At 42.8% G+C, this 18,744-nt stretch overlaps 1 protein-coding gene across 3 annotated transcripts; it reads right to left on the bottom strand.

The window, feature by feature from the left end:
• Positions 1-548: 548 nt before the first annotated feature.
• On the bottom strand, positions 549-18,642 carry LOC308075926 (uncharacterized protein). Of its 3 annotated transcripts, XM_080415944.1 has the most exons (17): positions 18,407-18,642; positions 14,791-16,377; positions 13,789-13,850; positions 13,589-13,627; positions 13,331-13,437; positions 11,255-11,301; positions 10,907-10,935; positions 10,385-10,521; positions 9,461-9,963; positions 9,298-9,367; positions 7,952-7,995; positions 7,691-7,804; positions 7,203-7,336; positions 4,669-6,505; positions 2,940-4,344; positions 2,371-2,492; positions 549-1,248 (listed from the first exon to the last, which is right to left on the bottom strand). In XM_080415944.1, the coding sequence occupies exons 2-17, from the start codon at positions 16,279-16,281 to the stop codon at positions 1,219-1,221; spliced, it is 6,171 nt and encodes a 2,056-aa protein (XP_080272070.1). In that variant the 5' UTR covers positions 16,282-16,377; positions 18,407-18,642; the 3' UTR covers positions 549-1,218. The 3 variants fall into 3 exon arrangements, with proteins under 3 accessions (XP_080272070.1, XP_080272069.1, XP_080272071.1); XM_080415943.1 differs by having other exon boundaries at positions 2,940-6,505; XM_080415945.1 differs by lacking the exon at positions 18,407-18,642 and having other exon boundaries at positions 2,940-6,505; positions 16,110-16,247.
• Positions 18,643-18,744: the final 102 nt, after the last annotated feature.

Here is an 18,744-nt window from a genome sequence, read left to right as displayed (position 1 = left end):
TGTGTGTGTGTGTGTGTGTGTGTGTGTGTGTGTGTGTGTGGGGGCACATATAAATCTAATCGCAACTATTTATATTTATACACATTGATATACGGTATCAGTGTTTATCTTTTAACCTTTTTTGTACCTGTATAGATTTTTTGTATCTTTCAGTAAATAGTAGGCCTATATATAGAAAATAAGACAAATATTTTAAAAAGCCTACTTGTCTTCTTAATCATTTGGTGCCCCTCCATGACTGTGCCTGTAAGACATTTCTGTCATGTTACTCTCCCAGAAGGAAGTGTTCCAAATCCTCCCTTTCAGTAGTTAGCACAATCACTCTTGACATTAGTTGCTCACATTACTGTCTGTTGTATAGGAAGGAATGTCAATAGCATTAATCAAAAGACAACAAATACTGAACTGCAATAGGCTATAATATAAGCCCTTAATATCCTAAATAAATTCCCTTTGTTGTGATAAATGTAGACAGCATGTAACATGAGTTAATGTGAGGTGAGGTAAAGTTAGCCCCAAAAGAGACATTATTGAAAATGACATTTATTATTATATTTTATTAGAGTCCAGTGACACAGGGTGTAAAGCCAAAAATACAGCTATTAAAGAAAAAAAGAAACAGAGAAAATGATACAGGTTACAGAAAAGATCTTGCTTGAGCGTGTACCATATGATAAAGGCTAAATCCTTGCCGGGATCGAATCCGACCCGACACTGCTGCCATCCCCTCTCCCCCTCCTCCCTTCCTGTCTCTCTACTGTCAATGTCAGAAAATGTTCAAAACATAAACTAAAAGAAATCACGAAAAACACGTTATGATTACTTGGCCTGTAAATTCTGTGATTTATGCTCAGTTTCACATCTTAGAAAATAAATCCAAAACATTTACTTCTGGGTTTAAACTCCCACACTAAAAGGAGCCCATTTGAAGGTGTAATATATTACTCTCCACTACAGAGTTAAGCTTATGAAAAGAGTGTCTGTTTAAAATCCTCAGACTGGCAGAGAGCAAGGTCATGGGTTCAATCCCCTGCCACGCATGGGGTGTATCTGTCTGTCTGTCCATGGGCAAAATAAATCAAGAATGAATAGACAGATTTTCATGAAACTTGGTCAAAATTGGTCATATCTCAGGAACGGAGAGACGTAGAACAGGTAGGTGCAGGCAGGGTGCCTCGCAGGGGGTGGGACTTAGCTGTGTCTGCCATTGGCGGACCCTCACAATCGTTGTTTAGAGCCAGCAATTTCCTGTAAAACGAAATGATTTGTGTTACTGTATATTAACCTGATTCAGATGCTATCAATACACTGAATGGGACATTATCATGTTGCATCACATTATATATATATTACACCATGTCATGTCCCATGATACCCATTACAATATGTTGTCACATGATTCCCATTACACACATCGTCGCTGTAGGGTGGAAACCTTGTATATCCAAAAATGGAAACAAACAACAAAAAACTGTTGATCTACAAGCTCACAATGCGTCACATCACAACACGTTGTGAGCTTGTAGATAAACTATTTTTGCAACTTTTGTGTGACACTGTAGTATGATCAAAACCATAAAACGCTGAAATGTGGAGATACAAGGTTTCTGTCCAACAGCAGCGATATGTTAACCAGATATATAAACAGGGGTGCACATAACTGGTGTGCAGGTGCGCATGCATCGTCAAAATGCATGCTGCGCGGCACATCAGACGAAGGGAAGCGCTCTCGCGTACCAACAGCTGGGACCACTGGGACAGGAATTTACTTCCTGAAGCCACACTTACACAATCACGCTAAAGCACGCGTCGGCCCCATACGCGCCCCATACACAGCCATTAGGCGGAGGGGGAGGGGACGCATGCTGCACGTGATTGTGTGAGTGTGGCCTCGAATCCTGACACACAGACACAGTCAGTCGCGCGACTCGCACGCAGCAAGCTGCTGGCTGTGTTACAGGCACTCGTCACCGATGATGAACGCATCGTGATGGTGCAAAATATGCTGTGAACATCCCAATCTGGCGGGTAAAATCAGCGCCTTTTATACAGGGACAAAGAATTTCAGTCACCCAGCTTTTGATAAGCATGAGAAAAGCAAAGAGCACATCAACATAGTGCAAACAATTGATAACAGGAGCAGGCAAGTTATCCATGTATCCCTCTTTTATCCATCCTGCGAGACGTATCGCGGCAAAATGTATTTATTTATTTATTTGGTGCGCACCAAGTAACATATCCAGGTTCTCCCCTGAGAACTAGACCAAAAAAAGTTATGTGCACCCCTGTATATAAACCACAGTACAATGTGAATATTTTGGTGGCATCTCTGCTTCCGCAGCAGCCTGGCAGAGGAAAGAAGAACCTCACCTGAACCCTCTGCCTGTGTGATAAACTTCTGCAGTGCGTCTCTCTGGCATCAACCTCGCGGACAAACATCACCTGACACAGGTCACACAGGTATCCCGTGGCACAGCGGATAAACTCCGTTCCTGTAGCAACAAAAAACATTCAAGACTGGTAAAGACACATTCAGGGGAAGGACTTTATAATCTGTCCCTTCAAAGATCGGTTAACCACTATCAACCTGGCGTCCCCATTTTGGGCATGTCACAATACTGTAGGTGAACATTTTCCAAAAATGTTAAAAAATTGCTGATCTATAAAGGTCACAATGCGTCACATTGCGGTGCATTGTGAGCTTGTAGATGGCTATTTTTGAAATCGTACGATGAAGTATAAAACAAGGTAAGTGGTTAAAAGGCTATTCAAATACTACTTTCTCGTCTTTGTTAATGAATAAACAAATGATCTATAAACAGTATATTTCCTAGTTATAATAATCCTGACAGTTTATTATTGTTGGGCTATCAGGGCACCACACACTGTGGAAAAATTAATTAAATTTCAGAATCTGTATTAAATGGCCTTGTTCTTACCAACTGCATCAGACAACTGATCTGGATCAGTACTGTCGTCTACAGAATCTGGCGTCTCTCCTACGAGCCCCTCGTCTTTCTCCTTAGCCTCCATCTCTGCTGTTGCATCACTCTTCTTGCCTAAGTCCATTTCATTCTTTGGTGCTTGTTCAGTTTCTGTCTCTGGAACTGTTGGAGGTTTGTCCTCATCACTCTTCTTCAGTAGTGGAGTCGTAACATCTCCATGTCCCTGTTCAACCTCCATCTTTATCTCCTCACCTTTTGGTGTCTCTGTGCTACCATCTGTCGTTTTCTCCTCGCCCTCTGGGGTCTCTGTGCTAGCCTTGGTCTTTAACTCCTCACCCTCTGGTGTCTCTGTGCTAGCCTTGGTCTTTAACTCCTCACCCTCTGCTGTCTCTGTGCTAGCCTTGGTCTTTAACTCCTCACCCTCTGGTGTCTCTGTGCTAGCCTTGGTCTTTAACTCCTCACCCTCTGGTGTCTCTGTGCTAGCCTTGGTGGTCATCTCCACACACTCTGGTGTCTCTGTGCTAGCCTTGGTCTTTATCTCCTCACCCTCTGGTGTCTCTGTGCTAGCCTTGGTCTTTATCTCCTCACCCTCTGGTGTCTCTGTGCTAGCCTTGGTGGTCATCTCCACACACTCTGGTGTCTCTGTGCTAGCCTTGGTCTTTATCTCCTCACCCTCTGGTGTCTCTGTGCTAGCCTTGGTGGTCATCTCCACACACTCTGGTGTCTCTGTGCTAGCCTTGGTCTTTAACTCCTCACCCTCTGGTGTCTCTGTGCTAGCCTCGGTCTTTATCTCCTCACACTCTGGTGTTTCTGCCGTCTTTACCGCCTCAGCCTCTGGTGTCTCTGTGCTAGCCTCTGTCGTCATCTCCTCACACTCTGGTGTCTCTTTGCTAGCCTTAGTCTTTCTGGTTGTAGTTTTTCTAGCTGCTGCCTTCCTCACTGGGGGCCGCCTCCTCCTCGTAACAGCTCCAGGTCCCTGTTCAACCTCCATCTTTATCTCTTCACACTCTGGTGTCCCTGTGCTAGGCTCTGTCGTTACCTCCTCGCCCTCTGGTGTCTCTGTGCTAGCCTTGGTCTTTATCTCCTCACACTCTGGTGTCTCTGTGCTAGCCTCTGTCTTCATCTCCTCACCCTCTGGTGTTTCTACCGTCTTTACCTCCTCGTCCTCTGGTGTCCCTGTGCTAGCCTTGGTCTTTATCTCCTCACACTCTGGTGTCTCTGTGCTAGCCTTGGTCTTTATCTCCTCACACTCTGGTGTCTCTGTGCTAGCCTCTGTCTTCATCTCCTCACCCTCTGGTGTTTCTGCCGTCTTTACCTCCTCGTCCACTGGTGTCTCTGTGCTAGCCTTGGTCTTTATCTCCTCACACTCTGGTGTCTCTGTGCTAGCCTTGGTCTTTATCTCCTCACACTCTGGTGTTTCTGCCGTCTTTACCGCCTCAGCCTCTGGTGTCTCTGTGCTAAACTCTGTCGTCATCTCCTCACACTCTGGTGTCTCTTTGCTAGCCTTAGTCTTTCTGGTTGTAGTTTTTCTAGCTGCTGCCTTCCTCACTGGGGGCCGCCTCCTCCTCGTAACAGCTCCAGGTCCCTGTTCAACCTCCATCTTTATCTCTTCACACTCTGGTGTCCCTGTGCTAGGCTCTGTCGTTACCTCCTCGCCCTCTGGTGTCTCTGTGCTAGCCTCTGTCTTCATCTCCTCACCCTCTGGTGTTTCTGCCGTCTTTACCTCCTCGTCCTCTGGTGTCCCTGTGCTAGCCTTGGTCTTTATCTCCTCACAAACTGGTGTCTCTGTTCTAGCCTTGGTCTTTATCTCCTCACACTCTGGAGTTTCTGCCGTCTTTATCTCCTCACACTCTGGTGTCTCTGTGCTAGCCTCTGTCTTTACCTCCTCACCCTCTGGTGTCTCTGTTCTAGCCTTGGTCTTTATCTCCTCACACTCTGGTGTCTCTGTGCTAGCCTCTGTCTTTACCTCCTCACCCTCTGGTGTCTCTGTTCTAGCCTTGGTCTTTATCTCCTCACCCTCTGGTATATCTGTGCTAGCCCCTGTCTTTAACTCCTCACACTCTGGTGTCTCTTTGCTAGCCTTAGTCTTTCTGGTTATAGTTTTTCTAGCTGCTGCCTTTCTCACTGGGGGCCGCCTACTCCTCGTAACAGCTCCAGATCCCTGTTCAACCTCCATCTTTATCTCTTCACCCTCTGGTGTCTCTATGCTAGCCTTGGTCTTTATCTCCTCACACTCTGGTGGCTCTGTGCTAGCCTTGGTCTTTATCTCCTCACCCTCTGGTGTCTCTGTGCTAGCCTTAGTCTTTATCTCCTCACCCTCTGGTGTCTCTGTGCTAGCCTTAGTCTTTATCTCCTCACCCTCTGGTGTCTCTGTGCTAGCCTTAGTCTTTATCTCCTCACCCTCTGGTGTCTCTGTGCTAGCCTCTGTCTTTAACTCCTCACACTCTTGTGTCTCTCTGCTAGCCTCTGTCTTTATCTCCTCACACTCTGGTGTCTCTTCGCTATCCTTAGTCTTTCTGGTTGTAGTTTTCCTAGCTGCTGCCTTCCTCACTGGGGCCCTCCTCCTCCTCTGGCCTCGTCTCCTGGTGACTCGCACCGGGCCTGGTGGCTCGTTGCTCATGTCTTCAGATGAATTGTCAGCCTGGTCATGTGTCGAGTCTACTGCTTCAATAGCAGGCATCAGGGTGGAAGCCGCAGTTTCGGCTACTGTTTCGGCTACGGTGTCAGTTGCCGTTTCAGCTGTAGATTGTGCTACAGGTTCAGATGTAGATTCAGACGCTGTTTCAGGTGTATGTTTAGCATCTGTTTCAGCTATAATTTTAGCTGTAGTTAGGGGGTGAAGTAAAACTACAGGTCTGTTTTTAGCTACACCTTTAGCTGTAGTTTTAGCTACACTTTTAGCCGTAATTTCAGGTGTAGGTTCAGCTGTATTTCCAGCCACTGTTTCAGCTACAGTTTCAGGCTCGCTGGACTTCATGTCTGCAGCTGAATCACCCTTCTCCAAGTCTACTTTATTGTCCTTCTCTGGTGACTGTTCGGTTTCTGTCTCTGGAGCTGTGTCACTCTTACTCGTCGCAAAATCTCCATGTTCCTGTTGAACGTCCATCTTTATCTCCTCACACTCTGGTGTCTCTGTGCTAGCCTTGGTCTTTATCTCTTCAGACTCTAGTGTCTCTGTGCTAGCCTTGGTCTTTATCTCTTCAGACTCTGGTGTCTCTGTGCTAGTCTCGGTCTTTCCGGTAGGGGTTGGTGCTTTCTTCAGTGAGATACTCCTCATCCTCTGGCTTTGTCTCCTGGTGACACGCACTGGGCTTGGCGGTTCGTTGCCCAAGTCTTCACAAGTGTCTGAAGACACAGCTTCAATAGCAGCCATCAGGGAGCAACCCTCTTTAGGTTTTGTTTCAACTGTATTTTTGCCCGCTGAGACAGCTTTCTTGCCGTTCGTTTTCCTCTTTTTCCTCTTTTGCCTCCTTCCTCTACGACCCTTCTTCAACATCTTCCCACCTTCCTGGCTTCTGTCATCAGTTTCATCCTTTGGTATGTACGGATAGATTTTACTCCTATATCACACACACAAACATACATGTAACATGTTTGTAAATATCAGGGCTATAGGGAGAACTGTTCACAAGGTAACCAGATAACCAGTTTGCAAATGTAGGGCTCCATGGGGTTTAAAAGGTAACCAGCTAAGAGTAATTGTAAGAGACTACCACAAGTTGGAAGTAGTTAAATACAAGAAAAATACTGAATAATAAAATTACAGGGGAGAACTGTAACAAGTGTAATTGATACAGTTCTTTGCTATCCAGTAAAAATAGTCAGTCATTCTACAGCACTGTTCAGTTTCCCAAACAGTGGGTCGGGACCCATCTTTGGGTCGCGGGTAAATATGTCCTTTTTTCAGTTTACCACATTTAAAAAAATATATATATATATAATATCAAAATAAATCACAACCTTTCATCAATTGAAAACAATTCTAACATTTTTCAAAATGTATTTATTATTTATTCCATAAATAAAATCAAGAAATCAAATAATTTCCATAAATAAATGAGAAGAAAAAACATTTAAGAAGTAGTGAAAATAGCAGATCTACACGTAAGCTTACAAGGTGGCACGAAGCGACGCGTTGTGAGCTTGTAGATCTGCTATTTTCACTAGTTTGGGTGCTGGGCAAACATCTAATTTCTCTTTTGGGTCTTGAACTAAAAAGTTTGGGAACCACTGGTCTACAGTAACAACAGTACTCACCCAGTCAGTCGTTTGTATTTCAATGATAGATTAGGTAGGTAGGTTTGTCCCATGAATCTCGTCTTGTCCTTGTCGGTGTACATCTCCTTGATAACAGTGGCCGCTACATCCGAACTGCACATCTCAATGAACACCTGGACACCCAAACAAACAGTCATTTGCTCGTTTATTGGTCAGGGATAATACAATTAGACATCGTTACAGTACATATTAAGAGCATGAAGAAGCATACTCTATTATTCATTGAGGTTGCAACGCAACATCATTAACTCTTTGACTGCCAATGTCATATTTTGCAAGACTCGGATACGTCTTTTAAAGCGATCGATCATACTGGAGATAAATATTGTAGGATTTTTCAAAAGTTAGTGAAAACACTCGAAAATCGCTGGCAGTGGCTTGGCAAATTATGTTCCATTTCTGACAGTCAAAGAGTTAAACATTTCTTCCAATGTATTTCAACACACACACACACACACACTTCTAACCTCCTGTTTGGGAACTATGTAGGAGAATCTGGCAACGGGACCGAAGGTATTGACCATATCCAGGAAGGTATCCAAAAATGTATACGGCACTCTCCCAAAGTACAGGACCCGACTCTGAAAAATAACATTAACAATAACTATTAAAATAATAATGGCAATTTTAATATTACAATTATACCACTATTATAAATACAATACTACAATAATAGTAAAAAGATATACAATACGTTATTTATAATTTATTTAGATTTGTTTTCTCACCCGTTGTTTGTGAACTGATTTTTCTTGGAATTCACTGGATCCCTCTATGAAGACAAACAGTGTGTTAAACTCTAGTCTGTCTCAATGACCAGTCTGTTCAAATACTGTCTCAATGGCACCCTGAACTAGTGGCAAGCAAACGGACACTATGTGAGCTAACCCGGGGCAAAGCCAGGAACGGCAAGAAGCGCACCACCTACGTAGATGCACTGCAGCGTGACAGCTTAGTTAACAACACTGTAGAGCTCAAGGCCCTGATGCTAGATAAGAGTGTGGAGGACAGCAATTCAGGAGTCCCGAGGTGGTGTTGAGTGCTAGACCGCACTCTTGCATCGCATATCATCGTCCAGTCTGTTCAACTACAGTCTCAATGACCAGTCTGTTTAACTACTGTTTCAATGTCCAGTCTGTTCAATTACTGTCTCAATGTCCAGTCTGTTCAACTACTGTTTCAATGTCCAGTCTGTTCAATTACTGTCTCAATGTCCAGTCTGTTCAACTACTGTCTCAATGTCCAGTCTATTCAACTACTGTCTCAATGTCCAGTCTGTTCAACTACTGTCTCAATGTCCAGTCTATTCAACTATTGTCTCAATGTCCAGTCTGTTCAACTACTGTCTCAATGTCCAGTCTATTCAACTACTGTCTCAATGTCTAGTCTATTCAACTACTGTCTCAAAGTCCAGTCTATTCAATTGTCAGTCTAAATTGTCACGTCAAACATTTGCATACTTTTCTCAACAGTAGAGCGATCTATAATTGAGACAAGCAGAATCAGGAGCTGTAGAAACAGGTTGTAGCTATTCTGTGATCTGAATTGTAATACAGTGAGTTAGGGCAACTGTCAACGGAGATGCTATCATTCTGTAAAGTTGCCGATCTAGGATCTGATCTACTCTAGTGAGTTGGTAAAACTGTACAGGGAGCAGAGGTCATGCTAGGATTTTAAACTGCAGGTCACCGTGTCCGGAATGATTACAATTCAATTGGACATCTGATAAAAATGTGTCACCACATGAATGCCCAGTTTTATACTTTATCTTATGAGTGTCATGCAATAATGGCTGATCTACAAGCTTGTGATGTGTTGTGAGCTTGTAGATAGGATATTTTCACTATTTCTTTTTAAATATTGGAACATATTTGAAGAATTGATTTTCATTCCATGATGACTCAACTTACTTATTAGACATACTATACATAAACTGCACAGCCCAGGAATGCAGTGCAAAGCCAAATTGCACTGTTAATGTATTAACATGTACGGTGTTCCGGTATAGGTCCAATACTGGGCCTTTGCAGTGTAAAAAGCATTGTGTCCGTACAGGCTGATATCTGTAACATACCTGTCTCACTGTCTGTCTGCTGCACCTCGTCCAGTGTTATACAATTGTCCAAATTGAATGGGAACAATTCCTGTCAAAACGCACACACACAGTATCAATATATCAGTATATCAATACAATATCTATACATAGTATGTATAATGAAGTAATATTTGTTCTCTACCTCCTCCTCTTGTTTTCCTTGGTTCTCTCCTCCCTTCTCAATCTGTGGAGCTCCTGGTTTCTCCTCTGTCTTTATTTCCTTCTTCTCCTCCGGAGCTCCTGGTTTCTCCCCTGTCTTTCCTCCCTTCTCCATCTCTGGAGCTCCTGGTTTCTCCTCCGTCTTCTTTTCTCCCTTCTCCAACTCTGAAGCTCCTGGTTTCTCTTCTGTCTTTACTCCCTTCTCCCTCCCCGGAGCTCCTACTTTGTCCTCCGTCTCTTCTGTTTTGATTCCCTTCTTCTCTAGAGCTCCTAGTTTGTCCTCCCCCTTTTCTCTCTTCTCCATCTCTGGAGCTCCTGGTTTTTCCCCCTCCTTCTCTGGAGCTCCTAGTTTGTCCCCCGTCTTTGCTACCTCCTTCTGTGCCTTCGTCTTTCTGCTCGTTCTCCTTTTCTGAACCTTCTTCTTCGTGGAGGTTGGTTCGCTCTGTTTGTCCTGCTGTGAGGAGGAAGGAGCCTCCTTCTTGATCTCTGTAGGAGAAAAGTAAGTAAGAGAGAAGAACAAATACTCTCTTGTCTACTGGTACAAGGTGGCCTTTATCCTTACATCTTGTGTACAGGTACATAAGAGTAAAATGCTGTTTAATATGCCAGTGAAAGATTGCATAGAAAATAACTTTTGTTTAAATGAAAAGGTTACACAGTATGACCTTAAGAAGAGAACTGTTTTGACCATTGTCGTAGCACTTGAGGTGCTTGAAGGTGCTGTGCTACTGTGTCTACTTCTTCAATGGTTCATCTGTCTAATGTGCAGCATTGGTTCTCAAAGTGGGGTCCGGGGACCCCCAGGGGTCCTTGGAGGGGTACCAGGGGGTTCCCAGCAAAATTAGTTAATATAGTGTCACGTTTTTAACCACATATTTTATAGTTTGGCTATTCAAAAATGTCTTACTTGGCTTTTCTTTGTCAGGAGTGGAGTACCAGTATCTCCCCTCTCTCTCCTCTCTCTTCACCTTCTTGTGCGATGAGAAAGATGAGGTATTGAAGCTTCTCTTCCTGTCCTCTGACCGATTCATAGACGTAAACTTCCTAAACACACGCATGCGTGCACATGTAGAGTGTATAAAAAGACAGAACAGACTCTGTTTATGTTGATCGATTCACTGCTGGATTTATTCTCAACAGTTTCAAATTACACACACACACACAGACAAAATGTGTAGTCTAGAGTTGAAGTGTTAACAGATTGTCATTTCAGTGTGTTCAGATATTGTGTTGTGTTGATGAGTTGTGTTGTCTTGTGATGAGGTTTATTGTGTTGTGTTTTCTTGTGTTTAGGCGTGTTGTGTTTGACTATGTTGTGTTGAGCTGTGTTGTGTATATTGAGGTATGCTATGTCACGTTGTGTGTTGGTGTGTTATGTTGTGTTGAGGTAATCAACATTAACAGTGTGTTCTTGTGTATGTCCACATACCGCTTAGCAACTGTACCAACGGACGTCACCTACAAAACACACACACATTAAATTAATAAATTCTATAAGTCCTCCGTTCCTTTACTCCGTCTTTATTTGAGTAGCATGGAATCCTGGTGTAAATATTTTGCTGTCCATGATATGTTTCCAAAGTTTTCTAAACTTTGGAAATGTAGTATATTAAAATAGGTTTAATAATTTGGCTTAGTAATAGTGATAGTAGTGTAGAAAAAGTGATAGTAATAGTACTAACAGTAGTAATGGGCCTAATGATGGCAAGTTAACAACTGCACTATTTGTCTAATGATTGTTGTCTTAAGAGTTGACCAGTAGAGGAAAATACACTACCTTTCTCTCTCTCTCCTCTGATTCTCTGGCATCATCTCTGCTTGGACCTGCAGAAGAACACAATTAATTAATGTATGCGTGCGTGTGTGCACTAGAGGTCTTCACGGGTCGAAAATGATGGACCCGAACCCTAATGGGGCCGGTAAGCGCAGTCCCCAAACCCTAATGCATCTGTGAAAGTCGAACACTACTTTGCTTCTTTTTCTTTTGTTTGTTTTTTCTATCCATTTTGACTTAAATGTTTTCTTTGTTTGTAAAAAGGGTAGGCGTAATAAGCTATGGCTTCAGCCTATACCTTTTTGGTCAGACATGTGGTTATCTTTTCTTTATAATATATATTATTTTCCGCGATTTTCAGTTCGTGACGCAGCAACGGGTCACGCACGTGTTGGAGCTGTTGCAGCTAGGCAGACATCGAACACAGGCCTTGAACATACATAACTAAAAGTCTGGAAATACTTTGACTGTGCACATCCCCGAGTATGGACTAGTAGTATATTAAAGGGATATTTCACTTTCAAAAAAACTTTTGGTCATTTTATCGTCTACTCAGGCCTTTGTGAGCCCCCCAGACAGTTTTTAAGTTGCTCGATTCAGTATTTAGACATTTGATATTCATTTTATCAGACACGCCCCCTTCCTATACAAACCCATTGTAACTTCAAACTCCATTTTAACCATGTTAGATTCATCAAAAACACCAGTCCTTGGTTCTGGTGACTCACCCTGCCCCCCTAATACGCGAGGGGGCCGTGTTTTTTCAATAACTTTTTTCATTTATTTAAAATATTTTTTTTTGAAAATTGAAAAAATAAAATACAATAAAAAAATGTAATAAAATAAATGAAAAGAATAATCGAAAAAACACGGCCCCCTCACGCATTAGGAGGGCAGGGTGAGTCACCAGAACCAAGGACGGGTGTTTTCGACGAATCTAACATGGTTAAAATGGAGTTTGAAGTTACAATGGGTTTGTATAGGAAGGGGGCGTGTCTGATAAAATGAATATCAAATATATAAATAATTAATCGAGCAACTTAAAAACTGTCTGGGGGGCTCACAAAGGCCTGAGTAGATGATAAAATGACCAAAAGTTTTTTTGAAAGTGAAATATCCCTTTAAGGAAACCTTCGTCAGTCAGTCAGACAGACGGAAAAAACGTCTGTCCCACTCCCACCTGCTTCTCCTCAGCGGGTTGAGCAATTGATCTCAACTTGCACACGGATATTCACCATTAGCATATGCACAAAATGACGCCCGTTTTTCACTTTCCCAAGATGTAAGCTGTTTATTAGCGTTTTTGTGTAATCACCGGAGATTGCCAGTTCGGCCTATGGGATCTGTCGTCGTCATGGTTACAGACCCGGATATACTCTGTCACGGCCCCAACCAGTGGGCAGTCTTAGTAGACTTAGCTACGGGCTGTCAGCTCTTGGTACTAACAGTTTTAGAGTGTCGTTTACTCCGTCGGTCCACAACGACCTGCCTCACAGCTGCAGAGAAAAACGTGTCTGTGAATATTGACGTGGAACTGCGCCGTGTGTGTGTTGTAACTGTCGGAGCTAGGCAGAGATTGAGTCATAGGAACACACGTCTTGCCCATACATAACTCAAAAGTCTGCAAACACTTTGAGTGCGCACATCCCCGGGTATGGATGAGTACAGAATAAAAGACAAAATACAATATTAAAAAAGAAAAGTTACAAGAATGGTTTGATGTCAAACTCTTCGTTTAGACCATGAGGACCCATTGAATGTAAAATATTTCTCTTTGTAATAGACGGTGCTCCTGAAAGGCCTCCTCTGGGGGGCTTTTCCACCTTTTCAATGCCTACATAACATTTAAGCCTTTTGTCACAGATTTAACTTATATGTGATGTGTTTGTAAGGACCCATTCATTTTTGAAAAATATGCGCATGTAATAGTTAATTCCGTCTTTATTGTGCACCTTTACTCCGCTCTGGTGCAACTCGCTGGTTGTGCAGCTCAACACTCCCCTCCTTATGTTTTCAATGTTTCTCATATATTATGAATGATATTGTATTCAAAGACTGAAGTAGTTAACAGGGACTCACTAGTGGTGGGCGAGCAGGATGGTGAATGCCAGGACAGCCTCTGTTTGACTTCCCGCATCACCTTTGCTTTAATGTCTCGCTTTGTCCTGCTGGGCAGCTCCTGAATCCTAGAGTCACACACACACACACACACACACACTTATCAGCTGTAGTAGTAATAACCACAATAATAGTATTATTATTAGTACTAAAGGCGTTAATAATACAAAGATAGATTAGATAGAAAAACACAAAAAGAAAACACAAAAAGAAACTTACACTCTGGCAGAGTCAATACGACAGTCCCAGTCTGGGTACCTAAAACACACACACACACACACACACGGATCACATCCTAGATCAACCTCATTATATTCAAGCTAGTGATCCTAGAATAACAGAGCCTAGTAGTAATAAAGGTAATGGCATTATAGGATCTAGATTCTAGAAGAAACCAGTAGAGAAGTTGCTGAACTCACATTTTCAGGAGTTTAAGTTGTGCATCCGAATGGCCGGCCTCTGTGATGTGTCTGAACCAAGTCTGGAGGACGGAAAACCAATATTTATCAATGTGACAATACAAACAGATCAATGTAAACAAGAAGTATAATCTACAGTGGCTTTGTTTACCTTTCAGTGAATTGTTTATTACGTGACAATTTCCAACATTTGATTTCATTAACAGGTTTAATTCCAGCAGGTTCACCAGAGAGAGGCAGCATTAACAAACTGTTTTGTAACGGTTGTCACAGTAAGGGGTACTTGGGGGTTTAAACGGTTTCAGGATCAAGCCCCGTAATTAAAAGCTCACAGGTTCAAATCCTTCAGAGCTGCTGGGTCAAAGTAACCTGTAGCAATACATACAAGTCCCTCAACTACTTGTTCATTTAGTCACTGTGGATAAGAAAACATTGCTCTGATGAAGGCTCTTTGCCAAAATGCGTAAGGGTTCGTTTATTGGTGTGTGCCAACAAAATGGAAATGTGAGTACTTTGTCCTCCATTGATTTGAAATTGTCCCAGTCTCTGTGTACAGTCCTGTGACTGTCTCTCTATACTGTGTTGTCTCTCTCTAGCTACAGGCCACACTGCTTCTGGAGTATAAACAGAAACCGACAGACAAACCAGGGGCTGGTTGAAATGACTTCAAGTGTTCTCATATTTAATATTGAATATGTCTCATAGTCACAATGTACTGTAGCTCCATGTTTTATTGTGTTTATCAACTGAAATCCGACTTTAGAATAGTAGCACATGAAATAGACAGATTTCAACCCTGTTTTTTACACTAAATACATACAGTAAAAAAAGAAAAGAAAAAAAAATATTTTCCATAAGTCAATATAGATTTTTTTCCTTCACATTATTCATACCATATTGGATAACTGTGATACTGTATATTCAATATACAGCCATGTTGAAAGAACTACAACAAAAGGACGAACCAGAGGCGATTGCCATGGTGATGGAGGTTTTACTTACAGTCTCCTGGTTGATGATAACATGACACAGGGCACATGTGTATGGAAAATGTTTAGGTGCTTCTCCGTAGAAATCTCTAGCTGCACGTTTAGAGGGCGTCAGGACTTCTTTCTTCGGTTTGGTCGATGAACCGGCAGCATGCAGGGCTTGCTTCTGATAGGCAGATGAAACGGCAGCAGGCGGGGCTTGCTTCTGATAGGCCGATGAACCGGCAGCAGGCGGGGCTTGCTTCTGATAGGCTGATGAACCGGCAGGAGGCGGGGCGGTGCTAATAGAGGGCGTGGTGTAGGAAAAGGGTGGGGCAACGGGCGGGTAACTGGACCCATACGGCAGACCCATCCAGGGGAACGGTGGCCAGCCGAACGGTGGAACAGAGGTCGCGGGTAATGTGGGTAGAGTCATGAGGGGTACTGGGGTAGGTACTGGGGTAGGTAGCAGGGATTTTTTTGCTAAGCCAGGGGGAAGAGGCAACAGGGGTTCTTTAAAATGTTTACGTGATGAAGTTGATGAATGTTTGGCTGATGATGTTTTTGCGGGTGGCTGGGACGAGAGGAGAGGGGCTGTGGAAAACAACGGAACAGGCTGGGGCCAGGAACCACTGGAGCCAGGAAATGAGCTGGAGCTGGTCTGGTATGAAGAGTACCTGCTTGGGGGAGAATCTCTTTTTTTTTGCGGAGGAGGAGAGGAGCGCCTGCGTAGAGGCGACCTCCGACCTCTTCTTGGGCTGTAGTCACGTCTCGGGCTCGAGCCCCTTCGTTGGGACAAACTGGAATCACTCCTCGATGACGAACGCCGACGCCGAGATGAATGCTTACTTTCATCGTGATCTCTTGATGATGTTGCTGTGGATGGCTGGGACGAGGGGGGTGGATACGGGGTAAATAGCGGCTGAATTCCCTGCGGCATCCAGGAACCACTGGCACCAGGACCTGAACCGGTTTGGTATAAAGAGAACCTGCTTGGGGGAGAATCTCGTTGTTTTACCGGAGGAGAGCGCCTGCGGGGAGGCGACCTTCGACCTCTTCTGTAGGGGCTCGAGCCCCTTCGCTCCGACAAACTGGAATCACTTCTCGATGACGAGCGCCTACGTCGAGACGAGCGCTTACGCTCATCACGATCTCTTTTCGGCGATGAATGTCTGTATCTGGGCGAACCTGAGCGCCTTCTTCTGGGGCTCGAGTCCCATCTGGGGGACGAATCCCTTCTCGAGGGTGACCCCCTTCTCGGGGGTGACCCCCTTCTGGGGGGTGAACCCCTTCTGGGGCGTGAGGTTTTGGTCTGCTGTGATTCATTACTGGCCTGTTGTGCGACTAACTCACCAAGTGCTCCAGGCCGGGTGTTCTTAATGTGCATTAGGAGGTGAGGGAGGGTCTCTGCGGTGATGAGCTCTTCAGGCATCTCAGCCAGCAGAGCCAGGTCTTTCATCTCCAGACCACAGCCATTGAGGATGCTCATTGCTGCCGACAGCTTATTTGGAGGGTAGGACGTCATGTTTGCAAACTCCAAACTCCAGAGAGAAGGTATCTGAATGATAGTATGCTGTACACCAGGTCTGACGGTGCAGAGACGTTCTGATGTCCTTTGTTGCTGGAGACAAAACACAAGAGAATTCATCAGGCTACATTGTACATAACCTCCGCAGTTTATTTGTTTGTGATGAAATGAAAGAGAAGAGTAGCGTAGGTATAGTAGGTATTTTTAACTCAGTCAAGACGTGTAACGTCACAAATCTTGAAGTGCTACAGGATTTAAAGGGATAGTTCACCCCAAAAAATACTTTTTTTCCGATTAGTCACCCCATTCCCATGGAGACTTGAATTCATAATAATAATACATACGATTTATATAGCGCTTTTCTAGGTACTCAAAGTCGCTATGTCGCGTTTTTGTCGCATTCCTAAGCCAATAATTTGATGACCAGGAGACACAAAGGAGACTCTTTGTGTCTCCAACTGGAACCGCTGCCGGTCATCAAATTATTGGCTTAGGAATGCGACAAAAAACAAAAGAATCTATGGGGTGACTAATCGATAGAAAAAAAGTATTTTTGGGGTGAACTATCCCTTTAATAGCATTGGCATAAAATAGCAATGGCATAAAAACAGCCGAGCATAAGACCCAACTAGGGAAGAAAGTGTGTAACATAGCTGTGGTAGTAGGTGCAACTCAATAGTAATGTAGGTATAGTAGGTGTAAACGCAAGTGTAATAGTGGAACATAACTGCAGTAGGAATAATACAAGTGTATTGTAAGTGTTTTGTGGGGATGGTGCTTTCACCAAAAATACTTACAAATACAGTTTCTGATCAATAATCATCAGTAAAATACCTATACAATATGTAATGGGAGCTAGAACAGTCAGGTAAGTTCAGAACATTACATCACTTTACTGCAGTCTTTAAAACCAGGAAAAGACAACACTCATGCCATTTATCAAGAATCGATATTGCATCCAAGCCCACACTACATCCAAGTCTCATATCACCATAACATTGATATATTTCCCAGAGGAGACTGAAGGCATTTGATAAATGACTCAAGAGAAAGTGAAACCACTTTTCTCTGCGTTTCCTTGATTATGTCAAATAATAATTTAAATGTAAAAGTTTGTCATTTCACATCTATGCACAAATGTGTTGTGCACACAAAGCAGGGCAGCCTAAAGGACTGTCATCTTGGCTGCCCTGGTTTGGTTTGCATAGCAGAAGCTATGACTCTATGAAGCTGGACTCAACATTTAGGCTACACCATAGCACAGTGGTGGAAAGTAACTAAGTATATTTACTTAAGTACTGTACTTAAGTACAGTTTTGAGGCACTTTTACTTTACTGGACTATTTCCAATTTGTTATACTTCTGCTTTTACTCCACTACATCTCAGAGTCAAATATTGTACTTTTTATTCCACTACAATTATTTGAAAACTTTAGTTACTAGTTACTTTGCAGATATAACTTATTATGAAATATACATTAACCACTTTAGCCCTATTTTATACATACATTTTGAATATAGCAGATCTACAAGCTGTAGATCTGCTATATTCAAATGTTTTAGTACTTTTAGTTTTGGTACTTTAAGTATATTTTGATATTTTTCAGTAACAGGAGTCTCCCCGTCTCTCCAGCTCTTTAATAAACAGAAAATACATTTTCTGGTAGGTGTCAAAATCTCAGCCAATCAGGAGAAAGTACCCATTTTAAGCTTCATTTTTATAGTGTTCCTGTTCAAATTTTGCCTGCTCATTTCTTAGTGTCATCACTTCCAATTTCACTTGTTTAATCTATATCCTGATTGAGTTCTCTATCCTGATTGGATAAAATTGGAAATGAAACTGAAACTGAAACGAAAATGCATTTTCTGTTTTATAAAGAGCTGGAGAGACATGGAGACTCCTTATATGGACAGGACACTCTATAGTAACGAGCACTATCAGAACATAGACCCATTTTGCAATTATTTGAATAATTGCAAATCACTTACCCTACCTTTAAGTAAAATATCTGAGTACTTCTTCCACCACTGCATAGCACACAAGACACAACATTAGGGAATGTCATTAATACATGTGGTAACATTAAACATTTTGTTAGTTCTTTGTTGTTGTTGTGTTTACCTGTTGGCTGATTGGACCTTTGGTCAGCTAACGTTAGCTTCAAGCTACCTATAGCTGGCGCTCAGCTGACGTTATCTGGATTTATGTCCCACTTGACAATTATAATTCTAATAAATATTAGTACATTTTACGAATGACTCGCCGTTTTGCGTGAACATAAGTCTACATTATTAATGGGTGCTTTATCTTTCTGAAAATGTCCGATAAAGACACGCTCATAAGGAATCCGGAAGGACTGTTTGTTACCACTGGAATTACTTCCTTAATGTGACACACACCAGTGTTGCCAGGTTTCGTGAGAGAAATAAGCAACCAGGTCTATGAAAACAAGCCCAAAA

Source organism: Gymnoscopelus braueri (genome assembly GCF_963280865.1).
Source record: "Gymnoscopelus braueri genome assembly, chromosome: 20".
Taxonomy (NCBI): Eukaryota; Metazoa; Chordata; class Actinopteri; order Myctophiformes; family Myctophidae; genus Gymnoscopelus; species Gymnoscopelus braueri.
The sequence above is the reverse complement of the archived record's forward strand: the minus strand, read 5'-3'. Positions and strand labels throughout refer to the sequence as shown.

What these genes read in the sequence shown, in the direction of transcription:
- LOC308075926 (XM_080415943.1), bottom strand. Translation starts at nt 16,281, where the DNA reads ATGACGTCCTACCCTCCAAATAAGCTGTCGGCAGCAATGAGCATCCTC. An exon ending in ATCCTGCTCGCCCACCACTA is followed by an intron (nt 11,302 to 13,330) that starts GTGAGTCCCTGT and finishes GTTCTTCTGCAG; the next exon opens with GTCCAAGCAGAGATGATGCC. An exon ending in CACACAGGCAGAGGGTTCAG is followed by an intron (nt 1,249 to 2,370) that starts GTGAGGTTCTTC and finishes TTCGTTTTACAG; the next exon opens with GAAATTGCTGGCTCTAAACA.